Here is a 20,731-nt window from a genome sequence, read left to right on the forward strand (position 1 = left end):
AACAATTTTCACTGAGCTCCCATCCATCCCTTCTCCAGTCCCTTATTTTAGTGACTTTAAGGCTTGCTTTCCCCCTGCAGGGACCAGGCAATGCAGTAGGTTAGGACTCTATCCCTTCCAGAGAACATTTGACTTAGAAGAAAAGTAGTTTCATACTGTCACCTTAGACCGGGATTTTCAAAAGAGTCCTGGGGAGGTAGGAACCCAAATCCATTGTTATTAGGCCTCTGAGCACCTTTGAAAATCCCAGACCTATCCCTTAATGGATATTCGTTCACAGTAAAAAAATCATTACACACTTTGGCTCACTTCAGAACTATTAGCATGATGTCCTTTGGAATAGCATGAAACATGCTTTTGGGGCAGCCTGGGGGAGCATAGTTGTGTGAAGTTAGCACAGGGCTTGTCCCTTGCTAGCTGTACTTCATTTCCTCCTTTTTATTAGCACTAATGTTCCACAAACATTTTTAACAGTTTATATGATGACTTTGTTCGACAACTTAGCGAGGAAAAAAAAACCCTCTACATTATATAATCCTTACTCCTTCATGGAGCAGTTTTTTCTTCTACATGCTGTTTCCACAGGTGTTTTGTCTAATCTGCATGGAGAGCTTTTTATATGGCTGTATCTAATTTATTTATTTACAGCATTGCATGTCCTGCTGAGCAGTCTGAGCCATGTCCTCTCCTTGTTCCCCAAAATAATAACTTTTATGATACAAATCTTTTGAGTCAACTACATTGCCTATAGAGCAGGGTCTTTTTAAGTGCTTGTGAGTGAAAGCTAGTTGTGTGCAGAAAATTGTTCTCAGCTGTTGGCTTAAGCTATGCCCCTGTGGAGTTAGTTCTCTTTCCATTTTTTTCCCTTGTCCAGTTCCATCCTGATAATTAATTTGCATTAACCTGAATGAGGCTGGAAACTGGCTGTATTATGGATTCTATTCAAGTAGTTAACAAAGGGAGTTAGTGTCTTCCAATTTCCTTTCCAGATGAAGGAAACATCAGTAAATCTTCAACTTGGCATACAGTCTCTCTAAAAAGAGCTGTTGCATTGCTGGATTCTTGGTGTTCAACAAGAATGCTGGCATAGTTGGGTTTCATGTGTCAGAAGAAAAGTAGGGTTTGAAAATGTAATGCCTTAACTGTGAGTTTTTAGAATTTCTTTAAATTTCATTATAAGATTTCCAGCTAACAGTCTATGGCTGTTGTTTGAAATTTATTTAGCCCTGTACTCTAACAAGTATGCATCAGTCATTTGCTCCCTCTGATCCTGAGGAAGTTGCATTGCAGACTTTCTTTTTCTATGCTCAGATGAGTGACAGCATAAGCACAGTTACCTAGTGTATTCTACCTCACCCTTCTCTGGGCTGCTCTGGTACGCCAAACACCTGATGGCATGCCAGGTGTCTCATGAACTTGAAGGCAGGTACTAGAGACGTTTAGGACGAAATTCTGACTAGACCTTATGTGGTGGGAAGTATGAGAGGGCATCTTGTGGTCCGTGAAATGGCCATAGAGGACTGCAGGCTGTGCACTCTGGGGAGAAAAGGGACTTCACTGTTCTACTGCCCGGGGGACACATGATGTCCCAGAGGATTGGAAGGATGCAGGGCCTAACCTATGGAGATGGATCAGCATGCAGAAGGGAGCAAGCTTCACCGCAATAAAGGAGTGTAGTAGCAGGCACGCCTTGAGACTCCCCAATACGCCTCATGGCATGGATGGCTCCTTACCACTCAGTGCAGAGTTGCACCCTACGGGCTTGATCAGTATAAAGGTCTGTAGAGGCTGTAGCACCTGGTGCATTGCAGCAGCACTTACTGCACGTCTACTAGAAAGACCTGTACGAGGGGGGTGTTGCCGCTTCCGGGGAGCCCCCCAGGTAAGCCCCGCCCAGAGCCCGCCTCACCCCATCCTGTGCCCCCTCCCACACCCAAACTCTGCTGCTGGGGGGTGGGAGGGGAAGAGCCAGGTAGGGAGCCTGCCGCCTCCACCAACTCCCCCACCAGCACCAGTGGGGGTCCTGGGCCGTGTGCTGCTGCTTGTGCCACCCCAGCAACCACGGGGCCTCAGGCAGTTTCCCCCCCCCCAATCAAGCACGCAAAGAGGGCTGGCAGAAAAGAAAGGTTCAATATTACAAATAAATATTGGTTACATTAAGCAAATATGTGGTTTATTTTTGAGAGAAAACAACTCTACATTTCCTAATTTTCTGTGTTTTGTGGAAACTGGTAAATTCTAAGACAGTTTTTGTTTAAAAATGAAATTAGAAAAATGTTACAACTTTTTTTTTTTAATCGAGCCCAATTCTGCTGCTTTTCTTTACATGGAATAATATTAACTCTGTTAGACTACTTGTGAAAATCACTAGGATTATTCACGGAGTAAATTACTACTCAGTGTGAGGAAAGGCACCACAAGATATTAAGGAAGTGTACAAAAAAGCGAGTGAGAAAGAGAAGAGGTTTTAGTGGGAGAAGTATAATGCATACCTCTTCTCCATCTTCACTATAAAATCATTATCATCACCACAATAGAGCAGTATCAACTCTTAGAACTTAAAGCTTCTGCTTATCAGATTGTCCTGTTCTTATTATACATGTTCTGTCATCTACACGCAATATGGAATTTTAGCAGCTTTTCCTCACAGCCAGGGCATGTCGAAAACCATCCAAGACTGTTCAGTTCACACTTCAGAGAGGCATGCCAGGATTGCTGTCTAGTAGGGGCCATCAGTCAGACATTGTCAGCAGCAGCTGTGTTTCCTTAGAAAAGTTTTGCAATTTCAGCTGTGGTTCACAGCAGTAAAATCAAGTAAAGTTTTTTTTTTAAAGTGTTAGCGCATTGCTCTGCAACTAAGTCCAGCAGAAAGGAAGCTCCGGAAGTGATTTAAAAAGAGATCACATCTGTTTGCACACTGCTTGCACTCACCACTTCCGCTATGATCTGGTAACTGTCATCTAGGGTGGGTGGGTGTGGTTGGTTTGTCTGACTTCTTCCTTTAAACTAAAATGTACTTCTTACGAGTGCCAGCTCAGCCAAATGTTTCCTATTTGGGGTTTTGTTTGTTTGTTGTTTGTTTGTTTTACAAAAAGTTTATTCAAATGTAAAGTAAAATGGTGGCATTTAATATAAAATTACATTGCTCAATACAAAATCAATTCCGGCGGGTTAACTAGAAATGCGGTGGTGAGTTCTCTATATCAGTGTTTCCCAAATTTGGGATGCCACTTGTGTAAGAAAAGCCCCTGGTAGGCCGGGCTGGTTTGTTTACCTGCCGCATCCGCAGGTCCGGACGATCGTGGCTCCCACTGGCTGCGGTTCGCTGCTCCAGGCCAATGGGAGCTGCTGGAAGCGGCGCGGGCCGAGGGATGTACTGGCCACCGCTTCCAGCAGCTCCCATTGGCCTGGAGCAGCGAACCGCGGACAGTGAGAGCCGCGATCGGCCGGACCTGTGGATGCAGCAGGTAAACAAACCGGCCCGGCCCACCAGGGGCTTTCCCTACACAAGTGGCGTCCCAAGTTTGGGAAACGCTGCTCTAGATCATCAAACTTGGGGAAATAGATTCTGTGACAGTTACTGGCTAACTGCCCTTCTGACCCTCTGGTCTCTTTGCGCGCACCCCTTCTCAGATCTCTAGCCATCACCTGGTTTAAAGTGGAATTGTGCAATTCTCCTATTCTCAGGCTGGTCTCTGGCTTTAGTCTTCTGTGAATGATTCTGTGCTTATCTCAACAGGTCTGAATTTATGTCCAGCATCTGCAAGCCTGTTCTCTCTGGGAGCTATGACAGTGGTACCCAGTGACCGGACAGCCTTTTTAAAGTAAAGTGTCATATATTAACACACAAGCATTTAAGAGAAAAACAGATCTTAAAAGAACAATATTGCCAACCTTACAAGATCAAAAATCGTAAGTCAGACCCTCTCAGGAGATCCAAACTCATGAATCATGCCCTCAGATCATGAGATTAGCCCCCAGAATAGTCTTTTTCAAATCAAATCATGGTTTTTATTCTGTCTTTTGACTTTTTAAGTCCCCTTTATTCCCCTCCCAATGTGTGGGATAATTTCAGGTAGAAAAGTCAACCTTTAATGCACACAACAATTCACACCTCTCCAGGCGGCTCAGATGGAAACTCCACTTGCCCTCTCCTCACCCTTAAGATAGAGGAACTGCCATTCATCTCCTGTTTTGAATAAGGGAAAATTCATGAGTTGGCAACCTATCACCATATTTTTATGAAACAGGTAAAAATCACCCCAAAATTGCTAAAGTGATGGTAAAATTGTGAAAAATAAAGCAGATTGTACTTATAGCTAGTTTACCAGGTATCTAATTATTATCCATATGGGGCTCCTCATAGGGCTAAGCTTCCTATAAATCCCATAAGACCTCTGGGGTCTGGCTGGCATAGATACTTCCATTAACTCAACCCACTTCTCTCTCCCAGCCTCAGAGGAAGAGTTCTTTTAAAAGCTGTTTAGTCCTTTTGATCACCTCCCCTTTCTCCAAGACAATCACTTTTTAACTGTGTATAGCCCGGTGAGCATTTAGTTCTCAGCCTTGGCCCAAGGCTTGCAACTTGTTGGAGACAGGATGCAAGGTCCTTGGAGCTGATAGCTTTGCTCAGTCTTTCAGGTGTGAGCTGGGATGTCCTTATCTGGGCAATAGTTTTCTTCCTGGGGACAATTCTCCTTTAATTCAAGCATTATAGGTAAGGCTACATTTTAGTCACAGGTATTTTTAGTAAAAGTCACAGACAGGTCACGGGCAGTAAAGAAAAATTCACAGCCCATGACATGTCCATGACTTTTACTAAAGATACTGGTGACTAAAACTGGGGGGTGGGGGTAGGCTGTCTGGGCCCCTGCAGGTGCTGGGGTGGCACAGGCAGCAGCACATGGCCCAGGACCCCCACTGGTGCTGGGGGTGGGGGGGAGCAGAGTTGGTGGAGGCAGCAGGCTCCCTACCTGGTTCCCCCTCCTTCCTCCGCCCCCGCAAGCAGCAGAGTTTGGTTGTGGGAGGGGGCATGGAATGGGGTGAGGCGGGGTCTGGGCGGGGCTTACCTGGGGGGCTTCCCGGAAGTGGCAACGTATGCGGCTCTTTTACAGTTAAAGTGCGACTTGCAGAGCCCCCCGCATCCCCCATTCTCCGCCTACCAGACTTGGGGGGCGGAGCTAGGGGCTTCTGCCAGAGACAAATATTGCCTGCTGAGAGTTGGGGGGGCACAATTTAAAGGCCCCCCCCAACAGCTTGAGTCACGCCCCCCCCCTCAGGCACATGCCCCCTGTTACCATCAGCGGTCCCTCCCTGCAGCTCCCAGGTGTTAGCTCTGCACAGAGAGGCAGCGGCAAACAGCTGGGAGCTGCAGGAAGGGGCCGCTGCATTAGCTCCAAGGGGGAGAGGCAGCAACAAAAGCAGCGGCTCTCCCTGCAGCTCCCAGCTGTTGATGCCCAGCTGCAGTGCAGGGAGGGGGCCAGGCAGCACCATGTGACCAAGCGGCGCCAGCAAACTATGGCAAAAATCGGGGGGGAGGAGGGAGACACGTGATCCCATATGCCTCCCTATGTGCCGCCTCTGTGCCCAGCAGGGAGGGGGCCTTCAGCCCTGCTGAGCGCACCTGTCGGGGCTCGGGGCTTCAGCAGGAGCGGGGCTGAAGCCCTGAGTCCCAGCAGGTGCCTCCCAGGGGGCTGAAGCCCCAAGATCCTCCTCCCCCCTCGGCTGAATCCCCAAGCCCCGGCAGGCAAGCCCTGATTCTTGAATTTCTGAAGATTGTCGTATGCGTCTTAGAGGGTCAGTGAGTTTGGCCGCTCCCAGTAGGAATTAGATGAAGGCATTCATACAGAAACTTCTAAGCACCCAGTATACAGTAACTACCTCACTGACCAGGTCACATAGAGGGTTCATAAAATTCTTACCTAGCAGAATTCTTAAAATATGACATAACAATGACATGTTTGTCATTGGTTCCTCATATCTTGCGTACTCTCTATTCTGTTCCTGGTAAGCTCTTTCTTCATATGAAGTCTGAATGTATCTATTAGACCTAGAATAAAGACTGTGGGCTTAATTCACCCGTTTTATGCTGTGTAATGCTATGCATTCACACTGACCTATAGCTGGAGTAACATAGGGTTCATTCAGATTCTGCAGCTGAAGAAAAGGTTGCAATTGGAGCCACTTAACCAGGAAGAATTATTTTTTGGCATGCACTCGATTTAACGGAGATGTTGATACCAAAACATCACATTCCAAAAAAGCTCATAGCATCAATAAGATCTTGGTTTGGGCATCATTGACTGACTGATCGATTTATTTTAGACACGTTACTCCTGAATGAAGCACAGAAGCATCTATGATTTTTCTACAGTGTGCAGGTGTAACTTCTGTTAGCATTAATGGGAATCACACTTGCACATCTAGGTGCACAGAGACCACCCCACCCCGCCTACGCAGCTGCAAAACAGGTCTTGTTCCAATGGCTTTTCTTGGGCCAAAACTCAAGAGAAGGCAGAGGGGGAGGGAGAAGAGCCCATAATTATGCTTGAAACAATTGCTTCAGAAAGTGTCTGAGTGAAATGCAGTTTACTTTTACCACCAGTTTATGTGTCAAATGTAAACTAACACCTGCTGGAGAGCACCAGGATGGCAAGCAGTCGTGTGCAGGTCACTACACAATGCATTCAGTTCATAGATCTGTATCACAGACAGCAATTCACTTGCTCTTTTGTCTTCAGGGCGGAGCATTGACTTAACCCTCTTGCCAACTAAGGCTGGGAGGTTAGTGAAGTCGTAATTCTATGGGAGCATGTAAGTGGAGGGGGTGAGTGTGTTGCATCCCGAGAACTGAAGCCACACACGTATGGAGCTAGGGTTACCATATTTCCACAAGCAAAAAAGAGGACACTGGGGGGGGGGGGGGGGAGGAGCCCCACTCTAGCCCCGCTCCTGCCCCACCCCATCCACTCCCTCCCACTTCCCACCCTCTGATTGCCCCCCTCAGAACCCCCAAACCCCCCCACTCTTTGTCCCCTGACTGCCCCCTCCTGGGACCCCTGCCACTAACTGCCCCCTAGGACACCACCGCTTATCTAAGCCGCCCGGCTTCTTGTCCCCTGACTGTCCCAACCCCTCTCCACACCCCAGCCCCCCTGACAGCCTCCCCAGACCCATCTAACCCCCCCGCTCCCTGTCCCTGACTGTCCCAACCCCTCTCCACACCCTTGCCCCCCTGACAGCCCCCCCCCAAACTCCCGACCCATCCAACCCCCCCTCCCTGTCCCCTGACCAGGGCCGGCTTTAAAGAGCCCAGGAATCGGGCTGCGCTCCGGCCGGGGTTGCGGGGCTTGGGGCCGGGCCGGAGGTGCTCGGCCGGCGCTGTTGGGGCCCGAGCTGGGCCGGGGGTGCTGGGGCCCGAGCCGGGCCGGGGGTGCTGGGGCCCGAGCCGGGCTGGGTCCGGGCTGGGGGTGCTGGGGCCCGAGCCGGGCCAGGTCCAGGCTGGGGGTGCTGGGGCCCGAGCTGGGCTGGAGCCGCTGGGGCCGCCGGGCGCCGCTCGGCCAGGGCTGCGCCTCCCTGGAGCTCTCCTCCTCGCACACACCCCCCCCCCCGCCCCAGCTTACCTGCTGCTGCCTCCCGCTTGCCCCTGCTTCTTTTCAGACTTCCCACTAAGATCTGATTCGCGGGAAGCAGGGGAGGGGGCGGAGCAGGGGGCGGAGCGTTCAGGGGAGTGGAGGAGGGGGAAGACAGCTGCGGGCCGGACAGCATGGTAAGGCTGCAGGGGATGGGGGGAGCCGGGAAGGGGCTTTGGGTGCCCAGCGGCGCTTGGCCGCCGCTTTTCTATCTATAAATAGCCGACCGGGGGGAAATCCCAGACATTTTTAGATTTTTAAAAATCCCCCCCGGACGGCTATTTATAGACCGAAAAGCCGGACATGTCTGGGGAAATCCGGACATATGGTAGCCCTAATGGAGCACATGAACAGTGGAGTTTAGTTTGAGACATCGGTAGCGGTCGAAGACTAAGACTGCCTGTGAAATAGCAAAACATGAGTCATTGCTGTTCTGCAGTCAGAGAATTAACTAGGGCCCAACATTGTGCGTGTTTGTAGGCCTAACAGCTTTGGCAGCATCAACTGACTTATTACTCTACTTCCTGGAATGTTAAGCAGAGACAACATAGTTGATGGGGGTGGGAGACAAATCTAGGCTTGTTATAAGCAATCCCTGCAAACTATGGTTGTGGGTTTTTTTTTTAAATAGATTTCAGAGAGAGTGCTTTGCATCTGCAAATTGTGTTTGGAGCCCCTGCTTTCAGTATTTTCTGTTCTGCCTTACTTATTACAGATGAATTGACTGGGAAACCAGATACACGAAACCATAAATTAGAGCAGGGTTATTTATTTGATAATCTTTTTCTTGTATACAGAGCAATAGTCATCTGTGGTGCTGCATAAATTATCATAATTATGTTTAAAAAAAACTTTCTTCTTTGAGAGATGTCCCTGTGGGTGCTCCACTCCAGGTGTTGGTGACTCCCTGCACTTTCGCTCGGAGATTTTTACAGCAGTACTTGTACCGGTCAAGCACGCGCAGAGCCTGCCCCCCCCCCCCACTCCCCGAGAGTACTTAATAGTATGCGTGTGCAACCGGTCTCCTCAGTTCCTTCTCTACCGACAGACAGAGCTCAGCAGACTCGTTAGAGAATTTCTTCTCTCCCTTGTTCAACTTTTTTCCCTTTTCGTTTAGCTTACTAGTTTTAGTTAGGTACCCTTTTCCCTTCCCTTCTCTTCTCTTAAAAAAACAAAAACAAAAAAACTTATCTAACTTGCCTTTTCTCTGCCATCATTTACCCCTCCCCGGAGTGGACATTCCTCTGGATTTCAGAGTTCTCAACACTTGCTTGCGTGGGCGTGCTTGGAGATCTTGAAACTGGAGATAGCACTCCTTTGGTCCAGTGAATCCGTCCATCCAAGGAAACAAGCTGCACAACCCCTCTGAAGATTGTTTTAATCAAATGTCAGTAACCCTGGTTCTTGTTCGATGAGAAGATCACTCTGCCTCTTCTCGGACCACCCCTTAGAGTCTCTTTGCTGTGCCCCTTCCCATACAAGTGCTTTCCCAAACCAGGCTGGTGGTTACTCGCACACTGCCTTCACCTCAGGCCCACCTCAGTCAGCTCCAGGAACATCAACAGTCTCTTCCCTGGCTCCAGTGAAGCCACCAACCACCTCTGAGGCTCTCTAAGCCGCAGCAGGCTCTCAGTAGTAGCTTCTGGCTTCCTGGCAGCAGGTTAGCAGCAGCTCCTGGTATGGACAGAGATCCACAAAAGCAATCTCAGGTCCTCTCCCAAAAATGGAGCCCACCACACGCTCCCCCTGCACTCCCTGGGAGAGGATGACTCTCTCCTTTCCCCAAGGCATTATGGGAGTTGTAATCTCCAATGTGGGATTGCAGCGTTCAGGATCTTCCCAGTTAAGTTCAGAGGTGTGGAGAGGCAGCTCAAAACTCAGTTAGTACCCGTGGAAGTCACCCAAAATACAGCTAGACTCCCTACGACCTGAGTTTGCAAGTCCCCCAGGGTACTCTCAATTTATTGATCCTGCAAGTTCTCGATTGGTTCCTGAGGGGTGCAAAGCACCCTCAACTCCCATTTTGAATTCCATCAGTTAACAACTGTCAAGAAGTAATGGTGAATTTGCAGGATTAGCTCCTCATGGCAGAGAAGCAAAATGAAATGGCTGTTGGCCTCCTCAAAGTTGCAGACACAATTGAACCTGACAGTAAACAGACGAGCAAATAAACTTTCCATCCTCAACAGCTTACCCCTTCCTCCCCCAAAACAAAGAAAGAAAATAGAGCCAAATTCATCACTTACAAAAACTCAAAGCCAGCCTTTGAGGCAGGCAAGTTGGATGCCAACTTTTTTCTCAGCTGATCTGCTTGTATGTGTGTATGCACGCCAAAAAACATTTTCCGCCCTGGGTGGAAAACACCTAGGCCAGCCTTGTTCCATGCACTCCCATAGAGTTTAGTGGAACTACATGGTATATAAGTCAATGATCAGTTAGCCCCATTAAACACAATCTGTTTCATATAAAACCTCTGAGCTCCAACAAACTGCAAGCCTTGTTCTGCCAAGGCTGGGAATAAACAGATCACAGGGCTATAAACATTAACAAAGCACTATGCAGTGTTACTAACAAATGATAAAACTCTCAAGACAGAGCTTGCCTGGGTCATTTTTTTTGTTCTAAGGATTTGTGTAGTATAATCAAAGTTTCTTAATTTTATTGCAGGACAAAAATGGATTAAAATAGCAGAAGATGGTAAACAGTAAAAACAGCTATTGAAATGTGGTTCTGGTCAGATAGCTCCTGGGGTGGAGGTGAACAACACAGCTCAGGTGTGTCAGCCAGGGTAGCTTAAAGCTCACATTGTTACCTCCCTGCTCCTGGTGCTGGCTTTATGCAGGGCTTGTCCCTGTGAACTGAAGGCTATTCTAACAAATGGCCCCGGGGATTTTAACTGCAGCCAAAGATTGATGTATCACAGGGGTGTCTTGCCATGTCCCCTTTTCCCTAATCTACTTGCAGTAGGGAAAGGGAATGGTGCAGGACTCTCTACATCAGCTCTGATCCACCAGAGGATTACCCTCGCACTGACATGATCTTCCCTGGTTCACTTACACTGGTTTAGAGCGAGACTATTCTTTCCATGTGACCCCAAGCACCTGCCCAGCACTGGAGAATCTGGTCTAGTGTCTTTAATAACTCATTCAAAAAATTTAGAAGAGCAGCTGTAGTAATTGACTGTATCAGAAGGTTAACAAGAAAATTGGACCACATAGATGTTCTCCAAATGGTGCAGGAGCTGTATAGAATTAAAACGCTGGGGTCGGGGAATGACTGCAAAACAGCCAGCATTGAAAAACACGCACACAACACAAACTGTACAGCACAGGCACAGTATCGGTAAGTTCAGTGCTTACAATGTGTGTGTGGGGGAAGGGGGAGGGGGCTGTTACAAAAGAATACGGCAGGGGAGTCCTGCTTTGAATTTTGTTGTAGAGTCTCAAGTGGCTCCTTCTTTCCTTCAACTGCCTTTTCTTTGGTGGTGGATGGAGGAACCTTCTTGACTCTCTGTGACTTTTTCCTGACTGACTTCTGGAATGGACCTGCTGTGATGCTTCCCAGGGTACCCAGGATTGTGAGGCACCTTGCTGCCACCTGCCCTTAGCATGAGGAAGTCTTGTCTATGCCTGGTGTGGATGAGCTCCATGACTCCACCAGCCTCTGGCAACACAAGCACTGCCTTCCAAGCCTCCACAGGCTTCACTCTCTCTGTGTGGGTTAGCAATAAGCATACACCAATCCCCAAGTCCTCTGTGCATACCTCTGCAGTGCCCAGCCCCTATTCCACTGAACACTCACAGAACTATCAGGTTGGCTACTCCCAAAGGAATAGTACACAGCAGCTTACTAGTTTCACCTCAGGATCACCACTCCACTTAACACACAGAACTTAGATACATTTATAGTGAAAGCAAGTTTGTCATCAAAGAACGGAGATTCAAATGATAGTAAGAAAGAATACTGTAAACAACTGGTTACATGTAAAACAAAACGATAATATGCTTGCTGCAGCCTATAACACACAAGACGAATAGCCCTGCCTCATACAGGTTAGCTTCCCCTAAGTCCTTTCCCCAGCCTTTTCAACCAGAATGGCTGAGACCCTTTTTCATAAGATCAAGCCAGCTGGCAGCTTGTCCTCACAGATTGAAGGATACCTGATGTATCTCCATACCCCCAGTTTTGCCCCCCAAAGTTCATTGTCTTTACTCATAAACAGGATAACCCCTGCTGGTTTTGTTTTTTCCTGCAGCACTCGCAGTCTGATTGAAAGACTTCCTTTGTAAGATTCACAATGATCATCTCCCACCTCCTGTCTGGAGAAGTCTGTCTCAGTGCACACTACCTCTAAGTGACCAGCCTTTAACTACAAGGCCTTATGAATATAAATTTTAGTATATATTAATACATTCTGCCCATATATTTCACAATGATTTGATGACCACTGTGACACAGGCTTTCAGCAAAGATTTTATCTGACCTGCTTTGGTGAACCCCTGCGCCCTCTGCCAATGGACATCAAGAGGTTCTTGGGTCACATCTGCCATCCAGAGAGGGCCCAATAATTTGAACTGCAAGCCTTTTCATATTCTTCTCTAGCTGAAGTTCATTGAGACAGAGGAAACTGCCTCAAAGATTTCCGGGAAATTAAGTCTTCCCAGTGAATCCATTACCTTAAAGCTGCTGGTAACTGCTTTATATTGGGACCAAATATTATCATTGCTTTTGATTTATTGCTTTCCTGTTTTTTCATGTTGTCCAATTTTGAGAGGTTATATATTTGCCAGGCTTGGATTACTACTGGGGTTTTTGGTGGGGTAGGGGAAGGGGTATCTCTGCTTTATTTGGTGGATAAATTTGCCAGGTGTAATAATAATCATACTGCCCTCTGCTATTTGGACCACAGGGAATAAATAAGACTAGAAATCACCCAGAAATGTGGAAATGGGGGTGGTGGGAGCAGTGCCTTTGTGGCATCCTGTCCACAAATCCCCGAGCAGAAAACCCTCTGTAAAAGACCAGCACTTCATCCTTAACTTATCGTGATCTGTGTAAATAATACAGACAGTGGATAATTTTACTGTACATGCCATCAGCCAACAGGATGAGTTAATCTTTCTGAAACCTCACTTTGGTGCTCATCCTTTTGGGTAGGTTTGTGGTTTTTAATTTTAATTCTCTCTGAAAGTACATCATCCTGTTTAGGGTGTGGCCTTTCATGTCTCTTTCCGCTGCTGTTGCTCATAAAGGGCCTAGGGTTTTCTTCTGTTATAGAAAGCATCCATCAGCACTCTGTTTCTCTTTTCTTGCTCTAGTTCCTTTTATAATGGAATGCTATATCTGAGTATGATGGTAATTGGGGAGTGGGGCGGGAAGGCCACTTGTAACTAAGAACTTCTCCTGAGTCAAGAAGTAGCTTAAAATTGTTACTCATTCCATGTTTATATGACTCCATTTAAGCATCAACAGTTCTTGCTGATCTATTAACAGAAGAATCTTGTGGGCAGGGAGATGTGAGTTGCAGTTTGCTGAGTTCACTCTGTCTGTTGCAAATCCACAGCATCATTTCTTTTGTCTTGCAGGAAAGGAAGTAGCTGAAAGATGGTACGCTGAAATAAAAAATTACAGCTTTCAAAATCCGGGGTTTTCTTCTGGGACAGGTGAGCTCAGGCTGGGCACTGCTCCTTCAAAGATGCAGCTCTTACTTTAAAAAGTTGTTAAATCTACTTTATCACTATTTTTAAAAAATCAGCTTTTTAAAAAAAATTAATGTGTGTGTGTGTGTGTGTGTGTGTGTGTGTGTGTGTGTGTGTGTGTGTGTGTGTGTAAAAGACCAATGTTAGAATTGCTCTCAGGAAAATGACAATAACTGGAAAGATAAAAGGAAACTGTGACTCTGAGGGGAATGAGAAAGTAAACAAAATTTGTATTAGAAACAAAGTAGATATATTTTTAAAAAATTCTCAGTCTTTTCCCTTCAACTGTCAGTATTAAAAGGTGTTGGTTTTGAGGACAAATGCACTTTATTTCCCACAAAATATCAAAATTATAATAATAGAAACTATACAGCTGTTTAATTAAAGATACTGTGCTGATGTCTGCCTTGATTTACCTCTCCTACCATCTAATCCCATTGATGTCAATGAGGTGTTACCTACAGGGCCGGCTCCAGGCACCAGCGAAGGAAGCAGGTGCCTGGGGCGGCCAATGGAAAGAGGCGGCATGTCCGGGGCTTCAGCTGCAATTCGGCGGCGGGTCCCTTCGTCCCTCTCGAAGGACCCACTGCCCAATTGCCCCGAAGAATGAAGCGGCGCAGTAGAGCTGCCGCCGAAGTGCCGCCAATTGCGGCTTTATTTTTTTTTTTTTGCTTCGCCGCTTGGGGCGGCAAAAAAGCTGGAGCCAGCTCTGGTTACCTAGAGTGTAAATTGGGGTCAAATTTTGGCTCCTTAGTTGCCTATTGGCAATTTAGTATGAGATGAAAATACCATTGTTCTTGGAATTGGCAGGAAACAATGAGAGAGATTTCAAAAGTGTTTCGTAGGAAAGGTTTCAGAGTAAGACAATTGGTATGGGTACTTCCACCTTTTCATGTTCTCTGTATGTATAAATACCTTCTGTCTGTGTTCCATTCTATGCATCCGAAGAAGTGAGCTGTAGCCCACGAAAGCTTATGCTGAAATAAATTTGTTAGTCTCTAAGGTGCCACAAGTACTCCTGTTCTTTTTTCATAGGAAAGTTTCATTTATCTGTAACTGTGCCTAGAGGGAACAGCTGGTGGAGTAGGTTTTGAGAGACGGCTACTCCATAACTGTCATAAGGGACTAGAAAAAAGCCTGGGAAGTTAATGTTTCACTAATGCTATTAACTTATGCTGTGCACCATAGAAACATAATCGGAGTGATCAGAACGTTGAAGCAGGTGGGAACAGTCAGTGGTAGGATGGTTACTTTGTCAGCCAGACTGCTGGGAGTGACAGGGCTGGGATCATTGTTGCGCATGGTATGGTGTGTACCCAGGGCCTTGGATCTGGGGCTTTTATACTTGATGTTCATCCAGGCCTGGTTGTTTTCACATAACTTTTCCTATGTATTTTGGTTTTGGAACAGAGTAAGGAGCTCATGAGTGCAGTGGAGAACCATGTTGGCTGTCTTTCTAAAGACAAACTATTAGATCAACTGCATTTTCTTTTTCACCCCCTAGGTGTGTTATCCTGTCAGAGAAAGAAACTAACTTAGTTTGGTGTGACTTGTTTTTGCTCAATCACTAGAAATAATTTTTCAGATTTGTTGTCCAAAGTTAATGTGTTTATTTGACCTTTTTCCTCTTAGGTCACTTTACAGCAATGGTTTGGAAGAACACAAAGAAGATGGGAGTTGGAAAAGCCACAGCAAGTGATGGCTCCACATTTGTGGTGGCCAGATACGATCCACCTGGAAATGTAGTAAATCCAGGTTTCTATGAAGAAAATGTTCTTCCTCCAAAGAAATAATAAAAAGACAGGGGTTTTTTTTGGTTAATGAAAAGTGTACTTGTGGACTGAAGACATCTTTAAAATTAAATAAAATCAAATGATAGTCCATGCTTGATACTACCATTCACCTGTCACTACGAAGCAACAACTATGCTACTTGAATGAGTCTGTACAGTAGATCTATACAGCTTCTGAGATATGTTCTTGTTCTGAACTAATTCCTTTGAAAAGTACTCAAGCATGGGTATATGTAAACTCCAAGATTTTGATTTTGCCAAACATGTAAAGGGCAAGAATTTATGTGGCTTTTTAATAGTTTGTGTGAACTGTGTGTGGCTTTTTTTTAAAGCAAACAAGTTTGTAACTTTGTAACTTTTTAACTAAAAATATCACCTTGTAATTATCTATCACTGTATTCCAGTTTTCCAGTATTTTTTAATGAGACGCCATCTGTACGTTACTGTTTTAAGATCCAATCCTGCAGTCTGAGACACGCAACACTCCCTTAGACTTCAATAGGAAGTTACATACGAGTAAGGGCGGTGGGACCAGACCCACCCTCTTCTATGAAGAGAAAAATCTTGTTGAATGCTATCCAAAACACAGCAGGTGAAACCATACAAACCAATCCGCTCTGTAATTAATGTCTGGTACATTGTCAAAGATTTCAGAGTAGCAGCCGTGTTAGTCTGTATTCGCAAAAAGAACAGGAGTACTTGTGGCACCTTAGAGACTAACAAATTTATTAGAGCATAAGCTTTTGTGGGCTACAGCCCACTTCTTCGGATGCATAGAATGGAACATATATTGAGGAGAGATATATACACACATACAGAGAGCTTGAACAGGTGGGAGTTGTCTTACCAACTCTGAGAGGCCAACTGATAGATTTTAAGTATTAGTAGCTAAAATAGTTTTTGAATGGACTATATTTCCAATTCAAATAATCTCTTAGATTTTACAGTACTTATGTTGCCTTATTATAATGTGCCAAATTGGAGATGGATATTAAGTGCACATGTCCTGTTTATTTCATTACAGAAAAACAAAATATCCCCCTTTCTTTAGCTTCTTGCACTCTCTCTCTGACTCACTAAATGTTGCCACAAGTTGCGGTTTTAGACCTAATCTAAGGAACTGCTAGTTTACTTACCATCAAAATGTGCTAAACTCTCTCTTAGACATCTATTGCCTGACATAGGTCCAGAGATGGTGCAGGTGGCTCGTGCTTCCATGCAGAGGGAATAATACTTAGTACCTGGGCCCCAGAAGAAGAACTTCAGTGGAGCATCTTGGATTTTGCATTTTTGTTCAATGAACTAATATTTGCTTCCAAATGAATATCAGGTACATGCCTCATACTAGAAGATCAATAATGTTCCAGAGTCCTATTCTGTTATTCTCTAGCAAAATCGTATGGGGTTGCATTGGATATAAATGAGGCAAGACTTTGGTCCACATAGTTTACTTTGAGTTTGGACTAGGCAATAAGAATAATATTTTCCTGTGCAGGATGGATGTGTGAACCAATCCAAGGTTAAATTATCTCTTTAAAAACTGGCTGCAGGTATTTTCCCCCCTGATCAAATATAAAAAGGGGATCAGTGTTATCCCAGCACTACAGGGCCAGGTGCTGAAACCCTGCTTCCTGTTGGGTATGCCTGTGCTTCATAAGTATTCCTTTTGACTTCAGTGAGATTCTGTAGGTCAGAATCTGGCCCACAGAGAGTACCAGTATGGAAAGGCTTTTTGTTTACACAATTTTGGTATATTGCAATGTTATGGCTTAGTGATATGTCACTGTGGTAGTGTGTTAGATTCCTTTTGCTGTAACCAAAGAATTTAACACAAAAAAATGAAAATCTGAAAATGAAAATAAATATTTTTCTTATGAATTACTTCTAGGTAATTGTAGACTAATTTGAGTTGCTTACCTCAGTCTATATTAACTAATCCAGACACTTTATTTTCAGAATGAATTATATAGTTTTATAATGCAGTGCACAGGAGTGGTGATTGTTTTGATCCAGTAAAGAAAGGAGTAGGGGGGAACCCCCAACAAGTTGTAAATGATACAGCAGATCATAAATATCGCATACCTCCTGTATGAGGTCTAAATTAACACTTGCTCCCAGATGGGTTCAAGGTTGCACACATCTTAGAAGCAGGCGTTGTTACAATGTTGTTTTCATCTTTTTATTTGTTTATTTTAATTTCACACATGCTCAGTAGAAGATTCTCACTTTGGCCCTGATCCTGGCAAACTCTTACATAGGGCACTTAAGTGTTTGCAAGTTTGGGGACTTTGTGCCCAAGAACTCAGTCTGAGAAATGCTGGAACCAACAACTCCAGACAGGCTACTACCATCCGTGCAACATACTATCCTCTCCAGAGGTGAAAATGGAAGAATTTTAACAAAATGTTAGACAAAACTGATAATTTGCAACACCAACTTTATTACCTTATTTGAATAAATATATGCTTGTTATACTTGCTGACAGCCCTGAGACTGGCTGTATTGTCTCTTGAACAAGGAACTAGACCCGGGAAAACTTGGCCAGATCTGTTCGTGTGAATCATTAGTAAAAGAATTGGCTAGTGAACTTTCTCTGCCTGCTAATAATTTCCTAAGTATCATGGAGAACTAGGGGGATAGGGACAAGGATAAAGGAGAAAATCACAACCTAGCATCATTCTTTAAAAAATTTAGTGATAAGTAGTTATTCTCCAAATGGTTCATAAGCTGTTTAGAAATAGCAGTCTGTGGCAGCTTAGATGTGCAAAACAGAATAAAAATTGAAAAACACATAAAGACATCCAGACACAAACAACTTTACAGCACAGTCACAATAAGCCAGTTCCTGTTTACAAAGCAAGTTCTTAAACATGGCTAGCAGTCAAGAAATGCCAATTTAGTTCTCAGTGCCCCACACATAAGACATGGAATGTTGATACACAGAGTGTGTGCATAATGTGTTCAGTCCACACCCTAAATCCTGGTCTAGGTTTGATTCCATGTTCATTGGGAGTGGTAGCATCATTGATGGGGGCCTCCCAAAGAGAATTGGAGCTTTGTGTAGTTCCATGATCGAGCCCAGCTAGTCAGAGCTTATAGAGAATAACCTCCAAACGATCATGTTTATCAGTGCAGGTCAACTTATGTAAGGCAAACCATTCCCACCTTCTCTTAGTGGGATATGAAGCTGACTGGGGGATTGGGAGAATGGTAACAGTAGTTATAGGCTGTACTAATACAGAGTTGTGTTTACAATGCTTCCTTCTTTGGGGCTATACCTGTAGCAAGAGTTGCAACAGTCTAGGAACAGGCCTGATGTAATGCCACTGAGGTCAATGGAAAGATTCCCATTGACTTTGCTCGGCTCAGGATCAAACCCTAAGTTTTCTCTATGCAGTCACAGGTGGGATGCTAACTAGACCTGGTTAGCATCTCCAATCAACCAGGCTACATAGTAAAAAAAATGTACAGGATGGGTAAATGTTCTCCCACTCCTGATCACAAAGTATGCTGGAGGGGAATCCTGCCTCTAATCACCATTTTATTTTGGTAGCCTCCCCACTTTACCTTCCATGGGTGTAGAGACAATTGTAGGCTTTAGCCTCTCCCCACCCAGAAATTCAGGGATTGCATTAATAAATAAAGGAAACACTGAGTTTAGCACAGAACATCGTTTAACCCAGTTTACTAGAAGTGGACATATTTAGTCATGATACAGTACTACTAATTATAGCATTACTTTTTAAAACTTAAGAAAATGAATGACTTACAAATCTGAAAAGGTTCCAAACACTGCTCTTCCCCCTGGGTTTGTGAAATGAATTCTTCTGCAACATCTATAAGCTGTACATTTGCCCTTTTGTCCTTATGTACATGGAAAGTCATACCCCTGTTGAGCTGTGATTGTCACATTGTAATTAGAAACCATTTTTTAATATGATGTAGAGCACTGAAACTATGCTCACTTACAGCACTGGTTGCCAGTTCATCAAAATCATTTTTATCAACTTCACCACTTTGGAAATCTGCCAGCACTCAGTTTGGCTGAGCAAACTAAGCTATTTCTGAACTGATTTCAGTGATTGTTCTGTAAGCTGATAGTTGGCTTGCAAGAGATGAGGCTGAGTAATCAATCTATCATGGCACCATGCAAAATCATCAAACCAGGATAAGCAGAAAGAACAGCCTTATTTTCCAAAGTAATGCACAGGGAAAGACTTAAGTGGTGGTTGATGTGGTGGCTCAGAAATGCTAACAATCAGGCAACTCGCATTTGGTTCCTGTTGCAGGTGATGGAGGAGACAACTCAGGACTACAAGCAGCAGAAATTGGTCCACTCCTTGTTGGAAGTGCAGTTTCCTCCTTTTTAATCAGTCAGAATTTAAGTGATTTCATTTAGCACTTTGAAAATACACCCTTTGTTTTTGTAGTTCACTCAGTCAGTATTCAGTCAGAATGGTGTAATGTCACTATGTTCTTTGAACAGTCTGGAATGTGGCAGAATGAAACAGGGGAGCAGCTTATACCTGAGTTGTTGATTAACAGGAAAATAACCGCTTTTATATTTTGCTTATGTAACCTAGGGTTCCTCTCTCACCCAAAGACTCTGATAAGGACAAGACTACAAATATGATGGCAGGTGGAGAATCTTTTACCCCTCCAGGCATGATGGGACTGGGGTCAGAGGCTGCAAAAGGACTGTCAAAATCATGGGGCCTATGATGTCTGGGTTCCACCTGCCTTTGTGAAAAGAACCCATAGAACTCATGCCAGAGAGGGGTGAGGGGAAGAAGAAAAGAACTAATCAGGAAGCTCTCATTAGTCCCAGAGAAGTGGCAGTGGGTTGGACCTGTCCCAGGTCTTCCTAAAGAGAGCGGATCAGAAATCCTTGAGCAGAATTTGGCTTGTTTTTTAAAAAAGGCACTTTAATTTTATGAGAGTTGCAGGTTGCAGGCTTATATTATTTGACAGTCACTTATTTGAGCTTTTTTGTAATAGGTGACAGCGGGCGCCCAGCTCTGAAGGTAGCACTGCCGCCAGCAAGAGTGCAGAAATAAGGGTGCAGTGGTGTGGGTGTATTGCCACCCTTACTTCTGCACTGCTACTGCTGGCGGCGCTGCCTTCAGAGCTGGGTGTCTGATGACACCTATTACAAAAAGCCCAAATAATTTTTTTAAATCTCTGAGGGTAATTTACTACTGGCTACGTGAGACCTCCCCCGTCTGTCTCCCAATAGGAAGTGCCCCATGCGAACCCAATTGTCTTCCCACAGGTCACAGACAGGTGCAAAAGAAGAACCTGAACCTGCTCTCTGGTTTGGATTCAGTGAACTGTGCCAGCCCCCCACCGGTTCCCCTGCTGGGCTGTGTGAGTTAGCAGATTGATCCCTGTCCATTCGAGGTCCTGGGGTTCTCAATATCCAAGAACTTTAAACAGATAATGATGTGTCTAATGTCCAGTGCCACCGCGCCCACCATTTTGATCCTCTCTCCCCTTCCTATAAGGGTTGTCACCAGCAACACTAACATTCTAGACAGACACATCGTCCCACCAGATTTCCCAGTTCTATCCACTTTCCCCTCGTCATTGAGAATTTCCAACTCCTCTTC

General features: G+C 45.0%; 1 protein-coding gene across 1 annotated transcript in view; it reads left to right on the forward strand.

The window, feature by feature from the left end:
- The window catches only part of GLIPR2 (GLI pathogenesis related 2), a 52,959-nt gene extending 35,956 nt beyond the window's left edge, over nt 1–17,003 (forward strand). Inside the window, exons 4-5 of the mRNA XM_065584105.1 lie at nt 13,217–13,294; nt 14,963–17,003. Coding sequence (XP_065440177.1) covers nt 13,217–13,294; nt 14,963–15,123 — 239 coding nt within the window. The 3' untranslated portion in view covers nt 15,124–17,003. The remainder of the gene's footprint in view (nt 1–13,216; nt 13,295–14,962) is intronic.
- Nucleotides 17,004–20,731: the final 3,728 nt, after the last annotated feature.

Source organism: Chrysemys picta, chromosome 2 (genome assembly GCF_011386835.1).
Source record: "Chrysemys picta bellii isolate R12L10 chromosome 2, ASM1138683v2, whole genome shotgun sequence".
Classification (NCBI taxonomy): Eukaryota; Metazoa; Chordata; order Testudines; family Emydidae; genus Chrysemys; species Chrysemys picta.